General features: G+C 40.6%; 2 protein-coding genes across 3 annotated transcripts in view; one reads left to right on the top strand and one right to left on the bottom strand.

Annotated features, from left to right (window-relative positions):
• The first annotated feature begins 5,545 nt into the window (after window positions 1-5,545).
• On the top strand, window positions 5,546-17,530 carry sec22a (SEC22 homolog A, vesicle trafficking protein). The gene is made up of 7 exons (XM_004568971.2): window positions 5,546-5,671; window positions 7,747-7,957; window positions 10,203-10,366; window positions 11,524-11,703; window positions 14,404-14,522; window positions 15,082-15,147; window positions 15,446-17,530. The coding sequence occupies exons 2-7, from the start codon at window positions 7,776-7,778 to the stop codon at window positions 15,644-15,646; spliced, it is 912 nt and encodes a 303-aa protein (XP_004569028.1). The 5' UTR covers window positions 5,546-5,671; window positions 7,747-7,775; the 3' UTR covers window positions 15,647-17,530.
• An 814-nt stretch (window positions 17,531-18,344) lies between these two features.
• adcy5 (adenylate cyclase 5) overlaps window positions 18,345-27,097 on the bottom strand; it is a 104,651-nt gene continuing 95,898 nt past the window's right edge. For both annotated transcript variants that reach the window (XM_004568973.5, XM_004568972.5), the window contains exons 18-21: window positions 25,261-25,524; window positions 24,879-25,083; window positions 24,531-24,655; window positions 18,345-22,407 (exon numbers count right to left, since the gene is read on the bottom strand). In XM_004568973.5, coding sequence (XP_004569030.1) covers window positions 22,279-22,407; window positions 24,531-24,655; window positions 24,879-25,083; window positions 25,261-25,524 — 723 coding nt within the window. In that variant the 3' untranslated portion in view covers window positions 18,345-22,278. The remainder of the gene's footprint in view (window positions 22,408-24,530; window positions 24,656-24,878; window positions 25,084-25,260; window positions 25,525-27,097) is intronic.

Below are 27,097 nucleotides of genomic sequence, written 5' to 3' on the forward strand. Positions count from 1 at the left end.
GATGACTCAGCAGCGACTGAAAGGACTGTAAATGAATTAGTGGACATCAATGTCTATGTTGAGAATTAGAAAACGAGGATAAAACTCTGCAGCGCAAACGCTGCAGACTGTTAGCGTGTTTATTGGCAAGCACTGTATTTAGTAATGGACAAAAATGGATGGACTGCACTGTTGGAGCCATGAAATAAACAGATGACGACCTTGTCAGGTCGCTGGGCTATTGGACAGCCCCTGTGGAAGCAGAGTTTTTTGGGGGTTTTTTTTTTTTTTTTTTTTTTTTTTTTGCTTGTTTGGTTTGACTTTTTTTTTTTTTCCTCCTCTGCATCTCATAAGGGAAACAAATGGACCTCAAGCAGCACTCAGCAGATGTGACACTGGTGGCTTTATTATGAGAAATGGCTAGAAAGTGGCACAGGACCCAAATGTGACACAGTCACAGCTTTGCTGCCTGGACCTCTGCATTTGAAGGACAGCAAACATAAAAAAAATATTACAGATCATTTTTTCCAGGATCAAGGTAAAAGTAAATATGAGGAGCTCACCTCAGACCTCGGTCTAAGCTGTGGCATGACTTTGAAGGTTTTGTGTTTAGTGTTTGTAGTCCATGGGTCATGCAGGTCTGCTTGGATAAAGTGCTGTTTTTGGGATGCATGCAGTGTCGAACATTAACAGGCTGATTAATGCCTGTGAGCACAGGCAGTAATACTCTCTCAATCCCAATTTCACTTTAGAGGATTTTCAGAGGGGCAGAGAACTCTGGAGCATTGGTTCATTGCTCCTTTGTTGGTTTTCTTGGAGGGGAGGGCGAGGCGTTTTAAACCAGTGGAAAATGAGCATAAGAAATGGAGGGCAAAGGGTTATTGGTACAAAGTTAAGGTCTATTCAGATTCAAGTACCCTTAACAGAGGCAATTTTACCTTTCTGGATAATTGTGTTTGGGCTGTTCAGAATGCCATATCTGAGTTTGCACTCTGTCGTTATCTGCCTGCTCATCATCTAACTCAATCAATCTTTATTTATAAAGCACTTTTCATACAAAAATGTAGCACAAAGTGCTTTACATGGTTAAAAGTTAAAAGAAAACTAGCTTTACTTTGTTGTCTGGGTCAACTTTGCTTGCTACAGACAGAGAGAGGCGTTGAAAGGCTGCTCCAACGGAACTTATTGTTTCAGAGGAAAACACGAACACGGTGTACAGTCAAGTCTTAATAGCTTATTTACAACTGGGCTCGTCAGGCACTCTTCTTGGCTGCAGTGGTTATTATTATATTTACATGCTTCCAGCTCCCGTTTTTCCTCGACGACAACTCGTACTTTTCCACTCTCCTTTTTCTCCCTCCTCGCGCTCACAGACACATAACGTGTATGGCAGTCCATTCTCCCTGCAGCACGGACTACACTGCCCATGATGCTACATTCTTTAGAGCTATGTCTGTATCATTCTGCCTATTAGCTTAGCACAACAAAAACAACAAAAAGGCCTCTCTAACCCAGGAAACACGCAGAGAGAGCGTGTCACCATGTAACCATGGCAACCGTAGTGCTGCCGCCTGGAACAACAGAACGTAGCTGTCAAACAAAACCCAAACAGTCCTGACCCGAGACAATATGAAACAGGAAAGTACTGCTGTGTAATCCATTTATTTCAACAAAGTAACTGTATTCTAAATACCACCTTTTTAAACAGTAACTGTAACGGAATACAGTTACTCATATTTTGTACTTTAAATACGTAACGGGGGTACATGTATTCCGTTACTCCCCAATACTGGTTACACAGCAATAACTCTGTGCATTTAGGCGTGTAGATATGGTCAGCACAACCTGCTGACCTTTTGCTGGTGCCACACAGGCTGGGCTGAGTATTTCAGAAACTGCTGATCTACTGAAAAGGGGAAAATATCCAGTGATCGTCAGTTTTCTGGTGAAAGAAAATGACTTGTTAATGCCAGAGGTCAGAGGAGAATGGCCAGATTGATTTGTGCTGATAGGAAGGCAACAATAACCACTCTTTACAACCAGGGTATACAAAAGTGCATATCTGAATGCAAAGTATGTTAAACCATGAAGCAGATGGACTGAAGCCTCAGACGACTACACCAAGTGCCACTCCCCATGTCTACAATTTGTACAGGCTTATCAAAATTGACAATAGAAGATTGGACAAGTGGTTAAACAATAAATAGGAAGCAACAAACAAACATGCATGGATCCATGCGTCAGTGGTTCAGACTACTGCTGGAGGTGTGATGGTGTGGTGAATATTTTCTTGGCACTCTTTGGTCTCCTTAGCACCACTTTAACATTATAAGCCTACCTAAGTACTGTTGCTGACCATGTCCATCATTTATGACCACAGCGTGCCCATCTTCTGATGACTGCTTCCAGCAGGACTTGAGCTTTGTGTCCTGTGCCCCAAAGCTCAAATTTGCTGAAACTGGTTTCTTTAGCATGACGATGAGTAACCAAAGGCCTCCACAGTCACCAGTTTTCAATCCAACAGAGCACCTTTGGAATCTCTGCGTAGAGTCCTGTTAAAGTTTTCTTTTACATATGAAAGTATACCGCCACTGGGACACACTATTTTAGAGAGATTTATTTCATTGCTTTTTTCACCAAACAGTATTATGCATTGGTTGAAACTCGTGGTGCTACAGTATAGTATGTCTGGTTGCTACTGCAGTCCAGACTGCAGTCTTATCCACAGAAGACCTGGGTCATTATGAAGCAAAGAAATATGATAAGAGGAAAACTGAACTGACCTGCTGATATCCTGATACAGCAAATGGCCTATAATTTAAAAAGAAGAGCTAATACAGTTATGCAGCAAAGTGAGCTTAATTAAAATATTTTTTAAAAATCTCAGTTTTGTCTTTTGTATTCTTTTCATTAATTTATTATTGTAAATATAGCATTGCATTCTGTTTTTGTTTTACACTTTTTTGTATTTTTGGAAACAAAGCTTGGCCACAAGAGCATCAGCGAGTTTCAACACAGAAGAAGTACTTTATTGGTTCCCGTGGTCTCTGCATTTAACCCATTCACTCAGTGAAGCAGTGGGCAGCCATTGGGTGCCCGGGGAGCAGTGTGTAGGGACGGTACCTTGCTCAGGGGTACCTCAGGGTAGCTGTTCAGGGGAATTGAACCCACGACCTTCCGATCATGGGGCCACCACTCTACCTACTGAGCTGAGTGTACAGAGTGGCTCACAGAGACCATTCTTTCCAAACATGTCGAATGGAGATGAGGTGAGAAAAACACCAAACTAGGAGAACTCACTGCTGTGTAAAATGCCATATCATGTCTCAACTAAATCCAGGGGTGAAATGCACTGATATGTGTGATTAAGTGCAGGCACTGGGGATCACAGATAATAATCTCTTTTTCATTTCTCAGGCAGTTCTTAAAACTATACTTTTCATGCAATTGCTGGGGGACAAAATCAGGCTTTAATTAAATTGGGAAACCTGTTCTACAAAATATATTTTCAAACTGATCACAGTTCTCGGGAATGCATGAACTCGGACTTGAAATCTATAATGATGTCAACCCGAGAAAGAGCCACTTGCCACTGACGCATTTAAATGCCGAGAATGTGTTTGCGCGTCTGTTTAGACCGTGTCACTACAAATGACGGCACCGCCTTCTCCGCACCTGACGCTTTCTCCACTAAACACTCACCGAGACTTGTGGCTATTCATCATCTTGTCAGCACCAGTAGATATCCATCATCCACTTTCACTGTGTGTCTGTAGCTCTCGCTTCCTTTCACGCGCACGTGCACAGGGCATGAGGGTAGTGAGGAGGGCCCTTCAGGCTGACACATTAACAGGGCTCCTGGGAGATTGCATGGGTATGTGTGAAGGATGAGTCGGCTAACCATCTCTGTACTGGTGTTTTCATTTCCTCTAGCCAAAGTGCTGCCTGTTTTTTTTTTTTCTATATTCTAACAGGAAATAGTGGAAAGTGAATAAAATGCTGATGCCAGTGAACGGTCTACATTAGGCCTGAGTGCGCCACTAAAGCTTGGCAGGGTCTGGGTGCACCTTTATTCATTTTTCATGTTTTAATTTTAGCATAAAATATACTCTGCATCAGATGCCTTGGAGTTGGGCTAATTTGTGATTGTGTTCTCTGGGAAAGCAACTGGAGCAAGTAGGGTTCAGAATGAAAAAAGGAACAGTGTCTAACAAAGATAATGAGCTCATGAATATTCTGCAGTAGGACTTTATTTACTCATCTCTACATTGAACTGTAAACAGTATTTAGAAGTGTTTTGTTATCTGCAGTATGTTTTCCTTTTTCATGCGCATAAATTAAAAAAAAAAGGGAATGTAATTTAAGGGAATCTGTTGAAGTCAAGTTATTCTCGAATATAAGTGAGTTCCAGGAAGTTTTTACTGACACAAGATTGATTCAGTTGGAAGGACCAGAGTCATGGCTTCATCACAAAAACGTCTGAGTGAATTATGCAAAGCACAGTCTATAAAAGATTCTTTTTTTTTCCTTTTTTTTTGGAAGAAGTTCTGCAGGATAGATGAAGTTTAAAATGAGCTGTTTGGTCACAATCCCCAAAGGAGTGTTTGGGCAGTAAAAAGGTGCAGCATTTGATGAACACAGCCCCTCGCCAACTGTTAAGCAGCAGGGCGTAAATATTATGCTATGGAGTGTGTGGCTGCCAGTGGCGCAGGAAATATTACAGGTCTGAAATGAAGATGGATTCCACTAAGTTCATTCGAGAAAGTAAAAATGGAAATAAACTGGCTTCTTCTGGGCCGAAACTTACTTAAAAGTCCATCATTAGAAATCTTGCAGCGCGAAGACACCAGCAGTGACGGCAACAAGCTCTCGGCGCACATCCACATGAGGTAAAGAGACCTCACACAGAAATCCTTCAAACCGAAAGTATTATAGAAGTACTGACTGAGAAAGGTACCCAGACTTTTGCTCATGGTGTAATCTGTGCGTGTGTGCGTCATCGTGTGAGGCATTTTTTAGTATTTTGGAAGATGTTTGTATGTTATTCCTCTCTCTCTCTCTCTCTCTCTCTCTCTCTCTCTCTCTCTCTCTCTCTCTCTCTCTCTCTCTCTCTCTGTGCGTATGTATGTGTGTGTGTAAATACATGTTAATAATGTGTCAAACGTGTTGTTATATTCCTTAAAAGGCTTTGTTTGATTTTTTTTTTAGACAAGTAGACAAGTAAATGACAGTTAAAAAAAGAAAGACACTGACTCTTTTGTCTATTTAAGATTTTAATGTGAATTTCTTCAGTTTTACTCCCAATTTAAAATCAGCTTATCAGATCAGATTTGGCACACGGTATTTCAAAAATATTCGTGATATTTAAAAATGTAACAAAACATATAATAAAGGAATATTTTATTTTTATATATATATATATATATATATATATATATATATATATATATATATATATATATATATATATATATATATATATATATATATATATATAATTTTATCTTATTATTATTTATTTTTTAGTCCGTGACGCCGGTGAGGTTGTTTTCCCACAATGCACAGCGAAACAGCCACGTAAACGTAAACCATCGTAGCATCAGCGCTGCCTGCGGCTTGCCTAGCTGCCTCAGCTTCCTGTATAGCTACACCTTCCAGATGTGCAGATGATGATGCAGGACGCATTTCCCAGGTATTAAATTATTGCTCTGGGTTGCGGATGTGCTAACTAACTAGCTGTTAATCGCCGCGCTGATTAAACTAAGGTTGAAGTTCAATGCTGTTGGTGAACACGCTAATAGTTAGCTGCTAACCTTTGCTAGCTTGTTAAACTGTCCTGTAGATTGTAAAGTCTTGTTTCCACACAAGATAAATTGATCGTTAACACCACCGGCAAACGTTAAAAGCAACGTGTAACGTCAGGTAATCTACCAGTTTATTGTTCGCACATGTAAACATAGCCAACCATTAGCTAATGAAACACTGCTCTTAAAGTTGGGATTAAAGTAGCCGAAAGGTGAGACAGTTTGTCTCCGCAATCTAGTGTCGCTGCCTATTTTTTTTTAGTTAATCCAGGACTTAACGTTGTACTCGCGCCTTTTATTTGAGTTGTCTTGAAGTTCTGAGTTGTCTCGCCTTTTTCTCTGGGTGCAGTGAAAGCACTTAAAGCCTCAAATCGACTCCTCATAACCTTCATTCAGTCCGTGGAGCTGTCCATGGTTCTCACATGATGTTTATTGATTACAGAAAATTTACGTGAAGGCCATAGTTGAGTAGAAGAAACCTTTGTTTAGAAAGCCAGTGACTAATGAGACAACATTTCACCAGTCTAGTGGTTTTAGTCTTTCTACAGGGTGCTGAATGTGCATCCAGATAGGAGAAAGTGAAATTCCCAGTAAAGGCTCACCTCAGTTTCCAGTGAGACATCAGAAAGGCAGCCAAGCTCAGTCAGATTTCTGCCAACAATCTTCGTCCATAGTTTGACTTTCTCCATGGTTTGTTTTTTTTAATCAAGGTAAAGTAACGAAACTGGCAGATGCATTGCAAAGGAGATGAAAATGTATAATTAACCATTTCCTAAATCTTCAGTGCTGGTGCAAGATCACCAAAGCCCCCAAAATCAATTAGAATACGCTCAAAATGAGATTTTTACTAAGTAACTTAACACGTAATGAAACTTGCTTTATGCTTTTAGCAAGTCATGTTTGGTAGTGATTGAATTTGGTAACAAACGGACTGCAAACGAATAAACATTTCCTTTTTGAGGCGCTGCTTTAATTTAGAAAAAATGTCTGTTTATAATCTTCCGTGTGTTGTAATTTTACATTTTTTGGCATCCCCCCCCTGGAAGTACTCACACTCTCACTCTATGCTGCTTTTGTATTACTCACAAGTAGATGGCTGCTTTAAAATATTTATTATATAGTATATCTCCACGGACGACACTTGGCGTTGATATTGTTTCTAAGTGCTGTGATAAAAGCATATAGAAGATATTCCCCGTTTTGTTTGTCTTCTCATCCGACCTTGGTCTGGTTTTGAAGGTAGTTCTTAGTTGTGGTACCTGACACTTCGCTGATTCTGCTCACGTCACGGATCCTGTGGACTTGTCAGTCAAGGAGGAAGGAAATTGACCGGAATTCAAATCGCATGCAGGAGGACAAACGTGGAAAGTGTCCCGCACATTCTCAGCTTCTCAGTAGATACCAGTGATCGGAGATTTTGAATGCTAAAAAAATTAGTTAGTTTAAAAATATATATATATATATCTATATAAATAACTAATTGCACTGTTGTAGCTTGAATACTAAAACAAACTGTTAAATATTTCATGTTCGGATAGATGAGTGTGCAGACATTATCCATTAAGCAATCAAGTGAGGTTAGAGGTCACCACAGTAATCTATATTATCCTGAGAGGAAAACAGTCAGTGTCTGAGTGCTCGGTGTGTTCATCTCAGTTTGTTATTTAACCTCCCAAAACATTGTACATTTACATAAACCTGATATTTGAGAATTTAATAAGGAACTGATTTTTTTTCTGCCCTTTGTAGAGTGATAAATGGAAAGCAATGCTGTGACCAAAGACTGAGTTGCAACTTAATATAATTTTCATTGTTTCTTTTACTGCAGTATTAGTCATTTAGTCTAAATTGTCATGAAATCTATAAAGCTTTGTCAACACATCAAAATCCCAAGTTCAATGATGAAAAAGCAGAACATTTCCTTGCTGCACTCACAGATCTGTGCCATCTCCCTCGTTTGCAGGCCTTCAGCGAGACTGCCAGAGCTGTAAGATGTCGATGGTGTTGTTTGCCTCCGTGGTCCGAGTCGGGGACGGCCTGCCTCTCTCAGCATCCACTGATTATGAGCAGGACAAAGAGCTTCAGGAAACAAAGAGGCTCCTCAAAGGTCTCTCCAAGAAACTCGGCCAGTTTCCTGACCGCTGCACACTTAGGACTGGACCATACAACATCAAGTAGGTCTTTACTCTTAGCAAAAGATCCAGTTATTCTGCTCTGTTAAATGTTAAATAACTTTTGGTATTAACATGTTTCAAATGGGCCGTTTTGGTGTAAAAAAGGTCTGTTTGGCTTGAGTAAGATAATATCAGTTTAAAGGTGTAGGGTTAGTTTTTCCTTCGATTTTGACTAAAACCTCTTTTGGACAAGGGCCGAAATATTCGCGCATTTTTAAGCATCTGCATTCACTCAGTGTATCTTCAATTCCCGGTATAAAACCAAAATCTAGACAATGCATTTTTAATGACCCATGGGTGGTGAAATAGCCTGCTGTTGACAGTTTTACTGCTTTCTTTCTGACCCCTCTAACACACATGTGGTTAAAGAAAATACAGAAAAAGCGTTTAAATTTGAGCGATTTGACAGCTCGGGCTTCATTTGAGGTGTCAGACGGTTCCTGAAAGCTCTGCTTGTGCTTAGGGAATGGCTTTGAAACTCTCAAGCATTGTTTGTTAAAAGCTAATTAGTCTTATTACGACAGAGGACATGACCTTAGAGAACCTCACCGCCAACCATCAATGGGCCGGCTATACCTTTCAACAACCACAGAGTCTCCTTTTGATACGTCTCTTTAATCAGCGAGAGCTCGAAGCTTCTGAGGAGTGCGGACGTCTAAAGGCTGCTGAAGTTCAAAATGAAAGAGGCGGCGTTTAAAGTCACCGGTTAACACTAGCATCCCCAGGCTTCTACCTTTCTACCTATAAAACCCGGAGAGCAGTCAAATGGTGGAAGTGGAAGCTAAATTGGCTAGTCATTCATATGTATATTAGGCTGTTAAGTAGGAATTCTGGAGGGAGGGGAGTGGGGGTGGGGGAGTGGAGTGTTTCAGTTTGCCATCTTGGGGAGAAATCAACACACATGGGTGTATGTCCTTTGTTGCTGACATTTATTGATAAAAACAGTACAAAAAACCAACCATTTGTACACATATTTACAAATAATTCAACATTGTCAGCAATCACTCACAATCCTGGCACTGCCATGGTACCTGTAGTCTGCATTTACCACATGTGTATCTTTTGCAGTGAACACATCGCACAGTGGCCTGATTTTTCTTGCATTTGTGTTTGACCTGACACGTGGCTCTTTTTCCAGGGCTGAACCACGCTGTGCATGCTGCTAAGATACTTGCGTTTAAAGTCACCGGTTAATCTGTCCTGTGATATTCCCGGTTCTTCAGTGGCCCTTGTCATGTCTGTAATATTTGTGTGTTGTGAAAGCTAGATGAAATTCCTTTTTCAGCAGATTTAATCCAGGAGGTTTTAGAACATCAGCTCGCTTGCTTAATGCCCCAAGTTTTACACAGTGATTTAGAGAATGCACATCACTGGAAGCAATTTAGGGACTAGTTTACTTCTGTAATATTTGAACATACTCGCACTGTAAGTCACAGTTATGAATCATCAGTTATATCGTGGGATTTAATCCAGTTTTATTTTAGCTGTTACCCACAGTGGAGTTATGATTTATTTTCTAATATTCGGTGAGGTTTTATAGGCACAGTCAGGCAGCTCCGAGACAGATATTGGTAAACGTATTCGTCCAGGGGTTTATTGTAAAGCACATTGCAACAGGTTCAATTCAGTGTTTATTATATATGCACCAGCAGCTTGTGAAACTAAAGGGCACAATAAAAATGAATCCATCAATTCAAATTGTGGGTAAGGGGCCCGCCTCCATCCCACCCTTAAACGTGAGTTATTTGCTTCAATTTCTGATGCGTATGTATGTGGCTACTCAGATCAGATTGACTCTCATTCCTCAGATATCGTCAACACCGCGAGTTTTTCTTTCCATGATAATCATCATATTAGTCTCAACTCTTTATTGACATTCAGGTTTCATATCCATTCAGATGCGCTCCGAGCTATTCTGGTAATGTGAACGTCTTTGTGTTTGGGGAATTTAATTTGCACTTAGTGTATCAATTAACACTGCAAGGCCAGCACATAGTTGTTTCTGCAGAGGTGGATTTGGATGCGAGCCATTGTGTTAAATTAACTGTGAAAGTGTGGCGTTGAAGCAGAGATGCGCTTAAATTGTGTTTGCTCTGTGTTTAGAGCTGCAACCTGCAGAAGTCAGAAATGCCTTTGTGTCCCTGGATATAGCTTTGTGTCCTAATTACAGATTCCCAGGGTTTCTGTCGAGAGGAAGAGTGGCACGCTGCATTAGAGCAATAATATTTGTGTTTGTGTGTTTCAGTTTTACGAGCTCGCTGGGCGTTGGATACCTGATGGTATGCACTGCAAGTTATCCCAATGTTTTGGCCTTCTGCTTCCTGGATGAGCTACAGAAGGAGTTTATTGTCACCTATGACACCAAACGGATTGAGAGTGCCATGCGGCCCTACTCCTTCATCGAATTTGGTGAGTCCGTGGAACTGTGTGTTTCAGCTGAAACGACCATGTGGGAAATATGATGTCAGCTTTTCAAATTAAAACGGGTGCCATGTCTGATGGTACCTATCAGATGTAAAATTGGCCTCATTCTTTACAATATTCAGTTTTTAAAGTTTCTCCTGGGTAGTGCACAAATTTTACAATACGGGGTCACAGTCAGTAAATTTCAGATACAAAAAAGAGAGTTTGATGGCCTGGGACTAGTCAAAAAGTATTTTATGCTACCAAACCTACTTATGACTTCACCTGCGAAACAAAAGCACTACATCAGTCATCGTTACCTAAAAGGTTTTTTCCTTGCCGTCGTTTTAAAGAGGCTTTTGAGGACGGGCCTCACATATTACTCCCAATTACAACAACGAAAACCAATCTCACCAAAATGAAATGAGCTCGAGCTGTTATTGGTGTCAACCATCAAACAAAATTTGAAAATGATCATTTAAAAAACTTGGATGCGAGACAACTAACAAATAGACAAACAAACAAAACTGATTACATAGTCCCCCCCCCACCCTCCCCCCCACCGCGGGGAGAACAAACTTAAATATGATCTTATCCACCGATGTTTGAGTTGCACAGAGACAAAATAGCAGTTTTAAGAAAAGCTGTCTGTATTCACATAAACTGTCAGCTCAGTTTGTTATGATCTTTAAATTTGGCCACTGCGCTGCAGGCTGCCAGCAGCTGTCCTACTTTCTGTCACAGCCATACCTGCAGGACGCAGGGGTGAGTCTACAGGGCAGCATGGAGCCTACTCAACTAGATTTACTTCAGAGCTTTGGTAACAGTATTTTACAGATGTAAATAAACATAAAGACATGAATAAACAATTTTAAATATAATTAATAGACTAAATTAGGTTTACATATAAAACATTGTTTTTGTGGACAGTAAAACTGAGACACTGGCCCAGCGTATGAAATAGCATTTTTGTTATGTAATATGTGATATGCAGTGTTTCTGTCTATTGTTGATCGAAAATGTTTTTGTTTATTCAGAAATCATTTTCCACTTCCACATTAACAGCATCTTGCTGTGTCACACAAAGGGTGCATTTGGTTCTGCCCGGCTTTGCTCTTTGTATTATTAATCAGCTCTTTGTTGTGCTGACTGTTATCCCTCAGACACCTTCATCCAGAAGACCAAACAGCGCTACAATAACCCTCGTTCCCTGTCCACCAAGATCAACCTGGCTGACATGCAGACAGAGATCAAGCTGCGACCGCCCTACCAGCTCTCCCCTGAGGACCTGCGGGCTATCAATGGATTCTCAGTGCACGCACCTTCAAAGTACAAGGGCATAGGTAGGACATAAGCTGCACACGTATGCGTGCAAAGTATGAGAGAGGCTTGTAATGAATTTATATACGTACAGCATTTAAAGATGCATTTATTCATGTGCATAAATATATATACAGGGTGTGCATGTACATTAAATTTAGATATTTAATCTTATTATTTGTATTAATTTTTCATTCTTAACATTGATGGTATTGACCACAAGACTGTGACATGATGTACATAGTTGCTTTTCCCTCAAAATGTTCCTGGAAAAGGAAAACAGGAAGTGCTACATGGCTTTAAAGACTTTCAAAGCAGACTCTGATGAAGACTTCAAGTTGATATGCGTTGCTCTGTTTTGCTTGCTCATTTCAACCTAAACAAAATGCCTCAGGAAGCATCTGTTTTTTTTATCCTTTATCAAGGTTTTTTGGACAAATCAGAAATATTAACCCCAGAGTTCAGAGCAAGTTTTATACCTCTGCCATTAGAGCTGGGCGAAATGAGATTTTTTCATATCACGATATGTTTTTTTCATTTCAGGCGATAACGATATCTATCACGATATAAGCCAAATAACTATATTTGTAAGATTTAAATGTGCCGTTGCTCACAAGTAAAATGTGAAATAATCAGCAGCTTGTTTTTATTTAAATATTTATTTCCCATAATAAGTTCAACAGGGTAGATGTAGTTAAGGAACATGAGACTTTTTCAGATAAATAAAGGCAAATATTGCAAACTACACAAAAGGCAGCCGCTAAAGCGTTTAAGTTTCAAAATAGAACAAACGAAACAGACTAAATTGTCAATTCCACTTAGAAACAAAATATTAATTCTAAAAATAAATCTTAGTTTGTTTTACAGAAGAACAGACAAAACTGACTAACTTTTGTCAGTATCAAATAAACTGAGAACTAAAAGGAAATTCTCAATCTCTCCTTGTTGTATAGCTTAGCTTTTCAAACTGTTTTAACAGTTACTTTAGTCTGACAAAAGCCGAATGACGAATTAGCGCTTCCAGTCAGAGACTGAGGCTACGTCCACACGTACACGGGTATTTTTGAAAACGGAGATTTTCCGTTTTCGTTTTAAAAAATAATCCCGTCCACACATAAAGGCAGAAATGAAGGAAAACGCTGCTATGAACATGCCAAAGCAGCAGGTGGCGCTAGATTCCTAACCGTGCAGAAATGTTGGCCAATCAGAAGTCTAGAAGCCTCGGTGGGAAAAAGTAAACAAAGCTGCGGCATAGAAGCAGAACCGAGTCGTATGTGTGGAGGGACAGTAACTATGTGTATATGTAAGCATTTAAACACTGCAGAGAGTAGAATTAACAGTATTGTAGAAATTCATTTCACCGAAACAATAACGTGGCGCACAGTGTGACGCATGCACCAGTTTATTGTATTTCCAGACTTGCTTTCGGCACAATTTACAGTGCAGCTACTCTGTTTTTTGTCAGACTTGAAATAGCCGAAATACCTTCAAACTACGGAACTTCTATGGCTCTTCCGTTCGACAATCTCTCCGGCATTGAAACCATCATCTGTTTTCTCTTCGGTCACGCTCGGTTGATTTTTCTAGTCGGCACACTCATTTCCTCCATTACGCGCTGGCTGCTTCCCAAACAAACACACGTGCGGCTTGGCACTTGTGCTGTACGTAACAAGTCACGCGACGTGACGCTGCGGCTGTGATTGGTTCGGCTCTGCGCTACTTAATTTAGATTGGCTGACCTTTTTTTTTTAAGAGGACAAGAGCGGCGAGGTCTATCGCGATAGCTTAATTTCTCTATCGAGTAAAAGTTATATCGCGATACATATCGTTATCGTTCTATCGCCCAGCTCTACCTGCCATGGACGCACGTTTTTCTGTGATAAACACATTTCCCTGGACCCAGGGCCTCTCCACAGGATCCTAGTCCCTTTTGCTTTTTGAGCTGTTTGTTCACGCCTCTTTTGCTTTTATTAAAATGTATTAATATGCAGTTCAGAACCAAAATGATTCCTCATCGCTGTATTTTCCTGTATCTTCAGTGGATTAACAAAGACATTTCTTAATTACAAAGTCTCATTTAAGCCCTAAATATTGAAATATTTATTGAAAGAAAAAAACAAAACATCCGCAGCAGAAGTCATTCAGCTGCTTAAATTTGAAATGGTTACTTTCTGGTGGATTATAAAGGGCAGAGAGAGACTGTGTGATGAGATAGTCATTTTCAAAATGAATCCATTCCGCTGTTGCTTCGTCGTAGCTCAGACCCCGTGCTCTTTACATCGTCCACAAAAACAACCCCTTTTCCCCACTGTCACACCTCAGTTGCCCCAAGCTAAGCGATGCCACCTTGGGTCACTTGTAGCTGTTGTGTTTCCCCCTGACATCCGAGAGAGCAGCTCTCCACGCTCTGCTCACTCTCCGCGGACCTTCCCAGTGTCTTGTTTTTCTGAGAACATAAATCATTTTATCCTGAGGGATGAAGTATGCTAATCTGATAATAGTGACACATTAATTCTTTTACTCTGCAAGAATGTTTTGAAAGTGAGATTTGAGAACAGCACATTCTTGGCTTATCTTTGCCATTCAGGGATTTATTCCCTTTGTCCTGCACATAATAGCTTTTACATGTGTATATATATAAATGAAATTTTGTCAAATCTAGTTGCTTTGTTGTTCTTCGGAAAGCAGATTTATCCGAGACCTGCGTCCTTGTTCTCTTACAGCTCCCACGCAGATGCTGGAGCCGGTGACTCTCCCGGGAATCGTATCCTGTGTGCTGAGCATCCTCTGTGGGGGGCTGAACCTGCTGCGAGGGGTCCACGCTATAGAGAGCATACTGCAGGTGAGGGCATTCTAGAAACGACTCTCAGATTCAGTTTCTCTTAAAGGGAAATGAATGCTCAATGCAAGGCTGGTTCTAGTTTGATACTTTTAGCTGTCAGTTTTATTTGTAGCAAGAAACTTAGAGGACGAATGAATTCCCGAGGGCTGGGAATGTAGGTCCGTCACAGAAAAGCAATCAGGTAGTCAGGAAACGCAGACAAGGTGGTGGGATTTATTCTAAAGAGAAAATGATGTAAACATCATCCCAGTTTACTAATTATCTGCCTGCCTCAACTTTGACGTCATGAGCCACTAATATCTCCTGACTAACATAAACTTATGACTGATTATGGTCTGTCTGGGCTCACGTCACTACCACATGCCTGCCATTGTGTCCCTTGATAGAGCACCTGTCACATCACACTCTATGAACTAGATTAGATCACAGTACATGAAATGCATGAATAAAGATACCTCAACATGTTCTTGTCATATTGGTTTCTTTTTTTGTCCCTACATAAATGACTAGCGCTTCAAAAAACAACAAAAAAACCCAAGCATTTTCTCTGTGTCTGCAGAATGATGATGAAGACTTTAATTACGTGATTGCCTTCTTCCTCGGCACAGCGGCCTGTCTGTATCAGGTAAGTGATAGTCTGCGGTAAGGGGAGCCCATCACTGGCTGACTAACAGCCCTGCACTTTATAGCTCAGCAGCTTGTCAGCTACACATTAGCAAAAGCTCAGTGCCTTTCGGTCCAGTACCTTCTCTAAAAGATTTTGCTCAGCTTTTTTTGTGCAGCTCCTGATACTAAATGGATCACCGCAGACTGGTAGACACAGTGATGGGCACAGAGACATCAAATGGGATTTCTTATGAAAAACATCCCCGCCGGTCATGTGGTCTGCGCATCGTTCACGCTCTCTGTCTTTCTCCTTTCAGTGCTACCTGTTTGCCTACTTCTCAGTCTGGAGGAACAGCAAGTCCTTCCTGGCCTTTGCACTCATCTGTCTTTCCAACATGTATTTGTACGAATTGAGGAACATCTGGCAGATCCTCTTTCACGTGGCGGTGGGCGCCTTCATGACCCTGCAGATCAGACTGAGGCAACCGCTCGGCAAAGCACCGGACTACAATGTCTGACAAAAAAAGATCTGAAACTCAAAGGATAAATGGACCTGTAGTCTGAAAATACTGGAAACAAAATAGAGACAAAAAACCAAAAACCAAGCATCTCGATTCAGTGAGAAAAGCCAAAAGCGATCTCGCAGCAGCGCGGTAGCCCTGTTCAATAAACCCCAGCAGCTGTGAACAGATCTCAGTTTGGACTCTGCTGCAGCTTGAATCATTTATGGACCTTACTGGGAAGCCACTGCCCGATAACAATTTTCGACTTCCTTTCAGTGCATCCATCCCACCTGCAGGACGGATGCAGTTTTGCTCCCTCTGCAAGCACCAAGTATTGAAAGCGACGCCACTCGCTGCCAAATGCATCGGCTAAACAATCACATGAACTTCAGTTACTTGTTCAGTTATTTTTCATCTTCTATGTAAACCCACTGGTTCTCCATCAGGTGCACGACTGGTTTCAGTCATGGTTTAAAACTATGCAACGCTGCCTTCTGCACGTGTGTGTCCTCGTATCTTATTTCGTAAGTGTTTGTCATCGTTTAGACCATTCTGCGTATTTATTTACCGACTGATTTCTCTGACGAAGAATTCTCCAGATTTTATGAATTTTGCTTGGTGATCGCTCCACTTTTATGTACACTTGTGTCTTTTTTTAGTCGCAAAGTAGCTCCTGTTTCAGCCGACGCAAACAGGCTGTTTGCATTCGTACCCTACTTCCTCGCCTACACAGCCTCAAGCATATGCCAGTGTCAAGTGACTGTGTTAATAAACAGGTCTGTGTTGGCAGCGGTATAGATGCATAGCTGCGTTGTCAAAGCCAGAGGCGGCCTGTATCATCTGAACAGCCTCGGGCCTGTTTTTTTATTTTATTTTCCCCTCCCACCGAGCCCCTCAGTTCAGACTTGGCTGCCATTTCTAAAAACAAAAACAAGAAGGAAAAAAACAAAAACTCATCTTTCACATTTAGCCTGTATCAAGGATATTGGCAGTGTTCACATTTAACACGATTATGACACAAAGATGCCATATTTATCGTCATCGGGGATTTATGGAGTGATTTCCCGGCGTTCCTGCATCATCCCAACAACTAACAGCAAACAAAACGAGAAGGGGAGAGAATTGAGTTGTGTTTTTCTTTTTTCTCTCCATGAGCAGTTTCAGTTGTGCCGAGGCTGTCATGACGTTTTTCTTTTTTAATTTACATTTTTTATTTATTTTGGATGATCCCTGTCTCACAGGAAGAAGTGAAAAATGAATCAGAGCATAGACGCGTACGCAGCTTTGCTTTCACGTCCATCTGGCATCTGCACTATTGTTCTGTCCAGAGACTGCTGTAACACTTCATTCTCATGTGATTCATCATCTGAATGTTCTCTGCTTTCCAGCATCGGGTGCCACACCTACATGACCTAATAGCTCCTTTTTTTTTTTTACCCTACGGCTCAGACTTGATTGGAACTGAAATGTGATTCGCAAACTTCTAGATTGTTCAAATGTTTTCCACAGCAGTAAACGTGTTGTGTGGGTGTGTGCTGTAAAATAGGAAACTTGAAAGTCAAAGATTTAAGTAATCCAAGTGTGGAACATGAATGTGATCATTTACAGGTCTTTAAATGGAATTTTCTAATCTAAACTTTGAATTTATTTGACACTAGAGACCTGTTATGATTAGAATACAAAATCTTGTTAAATGTTAAAGTTATGAAATGTGGAAAACATTGATTTGATTTGATGGGGTAAATGTGTTGGAACGCTAGTTTTAAGCCAGTCTTAGTAGCTCCATATTGGCCATTTTTGTGTGTGTTGCACGTGCACATCATGATGTGATCTGGTCCTCAATTTGAAACATGAGCAAAGCTGTGGAACACCGAACATTAAAAAACATTTCCATTACAATGATATCTTTTTTTTGTTTATCATAGCACTGTCAGTTTCATACCAAATTCAGGGATATCTGGTACATGTTGCAGTAATTGTGAAGACAAAAATCACTTTTGTTTTAAAACAAAAAAGCAGGGATGCTTCTCCTGAGCAGGAAGTGCTCCCATTTTCACAGATATGTGCTGCCTGACCTGCACAAATTTGAACTTGAATGTCAGCGTGGTGACGATGTGATTGTAGCAACGCTCACATAGTTAGAGGCCAACAGGTTGGCTGTTCAGAAAGGTCACATTCATTAAGTCTGGAGATTTTGTTTGCACTAACATGGGTTTGAATTCCCGGAGAAAAGCAGAGGAAACACTGTTGTTCCTGCAGCTGCTGCATTACAGTCGACGACGATTCTTATTTTATCCGAGCGTGCTCAGTTTAAATTGGGAGGCTTCAGTTTTGATTACAGTCTGGCACTGCTATGTAAATGCACAGCAGGAGTGACCAAGATCTTAACTGATTCCTGTTGGAGATAATAGCCACTGATTTGACTTATAAATACAGATATTAATACCATGACGGATAATGTAACGGGCAGAGCGTTAATCAGGAGATTAGCATTTTTCCTCCTTGTCCTCCGTCATATAAACAATAATCAGTAATAACAAAAAAGAAGACAAAGGACCTCATGCGTAAAGCCTGTCATGCAGTGCTCCTGCCATCTGTTGGTGAGCTACGTGAACATGTAAAATGACTCCCAGGATAGAGTGCAGTTAAAACAGAGGAGACACCTGAGCTTTCCACACATTTAAACAAACCTTTTGTTTATAGATTTTGGCTTTGTGCTGCTGAAAGAGGAAAAAGTCTTCCTCAGCCTGTGATATTTTGGACAATGCACCTTTCCAAGCTACAGCATGTCCACATACATTTGGTCACTTTTGTTTCTTATTTAAGTCCGTAGCTTTGGTATTGTGTGCCAAAACGACAGCTTGCACAAAGTAAACACCAGCATCAATCTAGATCCATAAGAGACCTGACAGCACAGCAGAACATGAACAAGAATCAGATCTCAGGGTACCTGTGAAACCTCTCAGCAGTTTATTTTACTATAAAAAAACAGCATAATGTTTAGCATGGCAACAAAAACAATCCACAGTTTTGTCTCTGAAGCCATTTGTGTCACAGACACGGCCACCTCGTGTCAAATAAAAAGCGAATGAGAATGCTGTACTTTGTAAAGATGGATCCACTCAGGCACCTTGTAGTGCCTCTCCAAGCCCCTCGTGTTCCCTAATGGCACATTCATGCACAGTGAACAGTAGAAAGAGGGGGGTGACGTGGGTGTAGAATGGCAGTGCATCCAATTGGAATCATATGGAATGACACCTATAGGTATTAGCCGGGGTGTGTGAAGATAATGGTTGCAGCAGTACAGTACATTAACAAAGATTAAAAAAAAAAAACGCCAGAGAAGACCAGTGCAGGTTTTTCCCCTTCATTCCACAGGCTCAGAATCATAGTGCCATTTACTCTTTAAAAAGGAATGAAATTCAAAGGATAAGGCTAGTGCTAATATTTTTGGGTCAACAAAGTCCCATGAAACGACCAAATTTCCAGTGGACTAAATTCTGATGTTGTTCAAAAGCAACGATTAGTGAGGCAATTATTCCATATAATCATCATGGGCACTTACTGAGCGCGTCAAGTCTGAATTAAAATAAATTAATAGAGTGAAACAAGTCTAACTTGTTAATAAATTGTTTCATTTGCATGTGTTACTCAATACATACTGAAAGATTAAATATTAGTCCTAAGTAACTGATTCTCTCCTCTTTAAACAATATTTTTTTAAATCTTTTAATAAGTTGGACTATTGCTGGGACTGCCAACAATATCTGACTCCCGCTTAAACATTTATAGTTTCCGTAAACTGAAAATCCGCCCACTGAGTGGTAGAAGAGCTCTGATTGGCCGGAATTTGACAACACATTTCTGTGAGTTTAAATAATCTTTTCAAGTTCAACTATCAATTTATTAATATTTTTTTAATGGAAAGTGTCCAAATTAATTATTTTCTGACAGCAGTTTAAAATTAATACATTTATTAACCTCCTAGGAGCTGGCGTCCACATATGTGGACATCACATTTTGGGTTATTTAGACCAAAATACTGAATTTTGGGCCTGATATCCACTTACGAGGACATTACACTGTCACTGTTCTATCAAAATTTTAAATGAATATCCTCCTATGTGGCTCTCATTTTTCTTAAAAACAAAAATAAGGCAAAAAAAAAAAATGTAAAAAATTAAAGTAATTCTTTGTTTTTACATCCATCGGGCCCCAATATGTCCAAATATCAAAGAGAAATTAAAAATGCATGCGGTGGAAGAGTTTGGGTCTTAGGAGGTTAATATGCAGGATTTAAATAGAACCTGAGGCTAGTTATTCAGATAGAAGTCCATAGACTGCAGTTCATTTTGAGTCCACTTAATACATACAACATCGTAGTGAAGTAAATACTGATCTGCATAGCATACCAAATAAGTTTTAAATAACTTCACGCACAAATTCAGTTTGTTTTCACAAGATGCAAGTGGAGAGAATATTGCAGGCATTACTTAAAATGTTAATTTTGCTCTTTTCATGAGATCAGTTGACAGTTATAATAATATGACTCTATATAAAATATGGACATAGCTTCACAGGTCTGAAAATAGAAGCCAATGCAGTTTAGGTGCCTTAAACATGCTTTTCATGGCCAGCAGGGGGCGACTCCTCTGATTACAAAAACAAGTTTGATTTTACTGGAAGAAGAAATCTGGAAGGACACTTACTAGGCTCCAGTTATCTATGACCTCTGTAAGCATTTTCCTAATTAGTTCGTCTTGATTGCTAGCTTCAAGTGTCTAAATACAACACGATATTGACTACTGACAGTCAAATAAGAGAACAAAGCAGAGCATGATCTTCCTTGCGATTGACAACCAGATGAGCGTGCGGTGTTTCTAAGTGAGATCCACCCCCAGTGGCCTCTAAACTGTTAGCTCAAGGCTTAACAATACTTCACAAACCAATGGGTGACGTCATGCATGCCTACATCCATCTTTTATATACAGTTTTCTAGCCTTATCCTTTAAACTTGGTTCTGAAGTTTTCTGGATTCAGTATTCTCAGGTGAAAACATTTTTCTGTCCATTTACGTTTTCCTGTGACAAAACAAACCAAACCAGGTGAAGTATTTGGTAATATCATCATTAAAAATCACTTGAGTCCATGAGCCAGCCAGGTCAGTTTGTCTGATGACACGCTGAATAAAGATGTAATACTGAAGAGAACTGCTCTGTTAAGGAAAGAAAACAGCAGATAATTGGGCACATGTCCACATGTGCTTATCTGTCCCTGTCCACAGGATGAGCATCATCACCGTCGTCAGTACAGAGTCCATGTTAAAGGCCTCGTCGGAGATCATCGGACATTCATTGGGTCGTACCATCTGATTGAGCAAGCGAGTGGGGAGCTGTGGGAGCAGAGCACAACAAGGTGGACGGCTGAAAGCACTGGAGTCCAAAAAGAAATGGCTTTTGAGCACCAAGGCTGATGCATTTCCATCCTCTAGTCCGTCATTCAATGTACCGCCTTGCTCGGTTTTAAGACTTGCTTTTCGCTGTGAGAAAAGGGCAAGAAAAGAGGCTATTTGGGGGGAGCTGAAGCTAAACGGAACATCAGCTGTGATGCAGTGCTAACATCAGGCAACACCAGTGAGGACGTCTGAAATCCCAACATGAATTATACAGTATGTATATCTGAATATGTATAATATATATATTCATGTACAAAATATAGAATCTTAATATATCTCATAGGGTTTGTGTTTCGAAGTTAAAATAGAAAATGTTAAAGATTAGAAAAAGCTCTTTACTGACATCCTCTTTGTTTTATGTGTTTGTGTATATATATATATATATATATATATATATATATATATATATATATATATATATATATATATATTATGCTGTTGATACTACTGAGGTTGTGATATTGCACATCTGGCGGGAAGCTTTCTGTAAACACTGTGCAGCGTTTTCTTTCTGTTATAAAAGGAAATTCATATAATCTCAGGAAACCCGGTTACCTGTAGGACACACTCTTCAGCAATAAAGACTATCTCCTCCATGAATCTGTTAGTTACCGATGTGATTAGATAATGACACAAGGACGGATAGTGCTGCAGTGCTGGCTTAGTGTCCATACTTGAGAGATTCATACCTGCATCACAACATGGACCAAAGGTATTACAAACCATACGTGAAATTCTGTACATACACATAAAACTGTCTGTGTTTTACATGTACATACTGTATATACTTCAGCAGGAGCAAGGCAGAGCGAAAGAGAAGAGGTAATGCAGCTTATGTCCTCCCGCAGGTGTGTCCAAAAACCCATCGGAAAATTACGGCTGATTGAAGCAAATCAAATTTCTTATTGACCATTTTTCCTTCAGGACCCAGACTCGCACAGCTGACCAATAATCTGTCTTTATGCTCTGACTGGACATCTTTGGTCTCATCGGCTGACTCGTAGCGAGGCTTCTCCGACTCATCGGCTCCCCCACAGGCTGGGCGTTGGGATGAACATTTTCCTCATCCTTTATGGCCTCAGGTTTGAGATGGGTTCAGTGCTGTGAGAAAAGTTCAATCTCAGTCCACCCTAAGCCTGCTTTGTATGTCGTAAGGCGTGTAACCCCCTATGTGTCTGTCACTTAGTGTGGGTTAACTGCTGGAAGGTCCACTGGTGAGGAAGTAGGTCATCATCTCTCCTTTGCCCTTGACTGTGACCACTCCTCTGTATTCCAGTGTGTAGTTATAAGAGCTCAGTACCTGGTGCAATTCTGGGGTCACCTGAAGGCAGATGGAGAATGGAATATTTAATTCCCTGGTCAGCATTTTTGAGATTTATCATTATTTTGCTAATAACTCCTAGTGACCAATGATTTGACAGCTTGAAAGTCAAACATGCTGTGTCATTGATTAAGATGGAGTTTAATGGAACCATAATTTCTAGAAAGAATAACTTTCAGTCAAGTTGAACCCAGTTTAATTTGACTACAGTGCTGTCTTAAACTCTTTATATTTTGCTACGAAAATTGGAAATAATCAATAATGTTGAGATCAGGAATCTGGGGAGACCAATCCATGTCTCAATATCAAACGTGCCCAAGGATAATATTTTACCTTGATTCTTAGCTGTTTTTTAATGCTTAAACAATTCATAGCTCAGTGTTATGTACTCAACAGAGAAAACTTTCTCTGGTCAGATACAAGGACTCATCTGAAAATGAGTGAAAAATTAGCCAATGTCCAACGATAAATGTTGAAAGACCTTCAGAAAGCTTGGAAAATTACGAAACATGCAAGAAAGTCTGGCTCCTTGGGAGTGCAAGAGCAGCTGGCCCTCCGCCGATTACCAAGACTACTTGGAGTACATCTAGAAGATGCGAAATGTAGCTACCGTCACTGAAACTGATGATCACCATGGCAGCAGTGATACCTGAAGCCTTGGAAACTGCGAATCAAAGACTCACATCCTTGGCCAGCCACTTGAAGAGGTATACCAGAGAGCTAGAAGGCAGGAGAATAAACCAGTTGTACTCCACTGAACCATTCAAGGGAGAAGGACACAACCCATAACGGCAATGCTCAGTGGCTAGTGGCTCTAAGAGCAGACCACAGCATCCTTCCCGAACAGGATCCAGGATTCATGGCAGCGACAGACATCCAAGAAAAGGTCCAGTAAGAAGCACCAGGCTCTAACATGATTCATGCCTACTGGCTGAAGAAGGTGACTGCACTGATGAAGCAGTCCTAGATGACACAACAAACATCCATGAGCACATCAGGAAGATGGCCACAACTGACTGCTTAGTGAATACCTCAGGAAGCAGAAATATGAGAAAGAAGAGGAGCAAGAAGAAAAAACATCATGGAAGGACAACCCCCTGCACGGTATGTACCATCGGCAGATAGAGGAAGTGGCTTATATCAAGCAATCCTACCAGTGGCCGGACAAAGCTGGACTATCTTTCATTCTGGAGGCTCTAATCATGGTAGCATAGGAACAAACTCTGATCCATAGAGGCTGGGGTCTACCACACCAGGCAAGACCCCAGGTGCAGGCTGTGTAATAATGCCCCTGAGACAATCCAGCACATAGCAGCAGGTTGCAAGGTGCTAGCAGGCAGGGCATACATGGAACGCCATAACCAAGTGATCGACAAAGTATACAGGAACATCTGTATGGACTGGAAGTCCCAGGGTCAAAATGGGAGACGCCCTCTAGGGTGGTCGAGAATGACCGAGCTAAGATCCTGTGGGACTTCCAGATACTGGTGATGGATAACCAACCGGACATAGTAGTGGTGGACAAGCAGACAAAGGCGGCTGTAGTGATAGATGTAGCTATACAGAATGACAGCAATATCATGAAGAAGGAACACAAGAAGCTGGAGAAGGGCTCAAGAAGATGTGGAGGGTGAGGGTAACAGTGGTCCCAGTGGTAATCGGAGCACTTGGTGCAGTGACTCCCAAGTTAGGCGTCCAGCAGATCCCAGGAACAACATCAGAGATCTCTGTCCAGAAAAGCGCAGCAAAGATACTGTGCTGGACCCTCTAGCTCCCAGGCCTCTGGTAGAGGACTCGCGCTTGAAGGATAAAGTCCGCCCACAGGGGCGAGAGGGGAATTATATAGTTTATGCACACGTCTTGTGATCTGTAAATCACCAATGGAGTGTCTAATCAGTTCTCTGTGTTGTTCTTCCTGAATTAGTGGTAATAAACACATCTGATGCCATAGTTCTGTCAATAACATTTTGTATTAACTCCTGAAGGAGGTGGGAGGGAAGGAGTTCAGAATAATTTACTGATGGAATGCAAATTTTATAGTTGATTTTAAATAACTTACTGATTATCTGAGTACACAAAATCATCAGTGTGAATTTAAATGACGGGACATATAAAATTGTTACCTGGATTCTCTCTGGTACACCTGTGCTGTCCATGCGACTCGCCACATTTACAGTGTTCCCCCAGATGTCGTACTGAGGTTTCCTGGCCCCGATCACCCCAGCCACCACCGGGCCAATGTTAAGACCTAGGAAAAGAAATAAATATAGAATAATTAAAACTGCCAAACAGAGGTGCAGGTTAAAAGATATGATGTATATATCCTACAAAATCAGATCTCAGAATCTTTTCAATTTGGAAACTGGTTCTTTAGTTCCAATTGGGCAAATCAGTTACTTTTACTGGAGCTGTAGTCAACAACAGTCTTACACTCTGCAAAAAAAAGTCCATTTTTCTTTCCTGCTACCCACCTATTTTCATCTTGAAGTTGTTAAAGGAGTGTTCATTGATGTATTTCATCTGGTCCATCAGCCTCATGGCGTAGTCAGCGAGAGCACGGATGTGTGACCGCCCGACCTTGTCATACGTGGAGTCATTGAGGCCGGAGGCTGCCATGTATGTGGAGCCGATAGTCTTGATCTTCTCCAGCTGGCGGAACTGATCCTCGCTGATGATCTGAGGATAGCAGAACGAAGGTTTGTAATATCAGTGGCCATATTTAGCAGAGTTTTGGGTCCACTGGATTCAATAGTAACCAAATAAACACAGCAAACAGTAATTGGATGTTATCAGAGCCGTTGTTCTGCATTCATACATTCAGACAGCTTCCAACTGGAATAGTTCAGATCTTACCTCATCAAAGTCGGCGATGATTTCATTAAGCAGTCGCAGGCACTCCACTCCCTCATTGTTGCCCTCCAACTCTACGTAGAACTCAGAAAAGTTACTAATAGAGGCAAACATAACTGCAACACACTCGCACGACTGGTAGTAGAGCTCATCGTTCCGACGTTCCCGCTGCAGGAAGTGAGCAGCCACGTCTTTGGGAAGGATGTTGTGGAGCAGACGGCGGTTGTAGGCTTGCAATTCCTCCATCTCCTCCTTTTCCTCTGTGGCCTTGTGAGGAGTTAGAGAACAGGATTAAAGATTAATACTTCATTTACAACTGGATGGATTTTTTATGACATTTGGCACAGATATTGAAGATGCCAAGAAGATGAATGCTAATGAATTTGGTGGTCCCCTAACATATTATCTCGCCCCACCAGCAGCATTCAGTAATATATCCTGACAGGTAATCACCACTAAGTTGTTATTTTTTAAAGAAGGTTCAGGAAAAAACCCTTTTACCTATCACTAAATTTCTTTACTTTGTTTTGGTATCTCAGCCTCACAAAACTGCAAATGGAGCTTGAGACTCACAGCCTTGTTTTTTACTAACCATTGGTGACAGCAGTGAGCTGGAAAATAGAGAGCCCTCCAGCAGCTTTTTTAAATAAGTTTTTTATCCACTTGACTGGATTAGCAACTACAAGCAGAACAGCCTGCTTCACAACCTTCAGAAAATGCCAAAGAAGCCATGAACATCCCTTAAGGAATGTTCTTAATGTCAAATTGATACTGTACTGAATATTATTTGGTTATTATACGCACACTCACACACACACGCACACACACACACATACACCCTCTGACATGTTTGTACTTTCTCAAATAAGAACAAAAAGTTTCTTAACAACAGAATTTGGTAAACTATCTCAGTGTTTATTGGTGAAGCAATGATTCATGTTAGGGGATGCAAACTTTTCAGAGTCACGTTTTATACTAATCTAGGTACACCTAAGTACATGCTTACAATTACGAGTGTAACCAATCTTACCGAGCCAATAAAACACACTTGATTACTGAGATTAAGATCATCAATCATTGTCAGCAAGTGTGAATACCTCTATGAAAGCAGATGTTTTGGCAGTTTGTTGGTCCTGAGCAGTCAGGTGTGGGTTAACAGTCTTCCCAGACTATCCAAGAAATCTGCTTGACCATTCTTATTATCCATTAGGGTCCCTAATTTCATTTTTCATTTTCTTCATAGCCAGTTCAATATTTTTTTTTTTCCAACAATATCTTTATTGCGTTTCAAAATTACATACAGAAATTGGAGTACTTCCACAGCAAAGGAAACATCCAGGGCAGCTAAATTATTGTATAACAGTCAATCGCCCTCCCTTGCAAATCAGACACTTATAAGATGTTAGAGAGCAACAGTTAAGTGGAAGTACAAACTATATCACCTGTAAATAATAACTTAGTCAAACAAAGGAAAAGGAAAACACAACCCCCCCCCCCCAAAAAAAATAAAAAATTATATATATATATATATACATATATATACATACACACATACATACACACATACATACACACATACATACATACATATATACATATATACATATACACATACACATATACATACATACATACATAAAAACATATAAAATAAGCTTCTCTATTTCCAAGGGTTGCTCAACATCAACTCGGTTACACTATTGTGCATGGTTCAAAGTTACAAACTCAAATGTACAATTCACACAGCATTAAAGATCAAGTATAAAAGAGATTAATTTAGGAAACTGCAGAGGACCACCAACATTTACACCCCATCTGCCCCATCCACCATACTGCCAAG

The sequence above is a fragment of the Maylandia zebra genome, linkage group LG16, assembly GCF_041146795.1.
Source record: "Maylandia zebra isolate NMK-2024a linkage group LG16, Mzebra_GT3a, whole genome shotgun sequence".
Taxonomy (NCBI): Eukaryota; Metazoa; Chordata; class Actinopteri; order Cichliformes; family Cichlidae; genus Maylandia; species Maylandia zebra.

Excerpts from the sequence above, each read along its gene's own strand:
- sec22a (XM_004568971.2), top strand. The coding sequence starts at position 7,776 with ATGTCGATGGTGTTGTTTGCCTCCGTGGTCCGAGTCGGGGACGGCCTG. Across the intron at positions 11,704-14,403 it reads TTCAAAGTACAAGGGCATAG|CTCCCACGCAGATGCTGGAG; the intron begins GTAGGACATAAG and ends GTTCTCTTACAG. Across the intron at positions 14,523-15,081 it reads CTATAGAGAGCATACTGCAG|AATGATGATGAAGACTTTAA; the intron begins GTGAGGGCATTC and ends CTGTGTCTGCAG.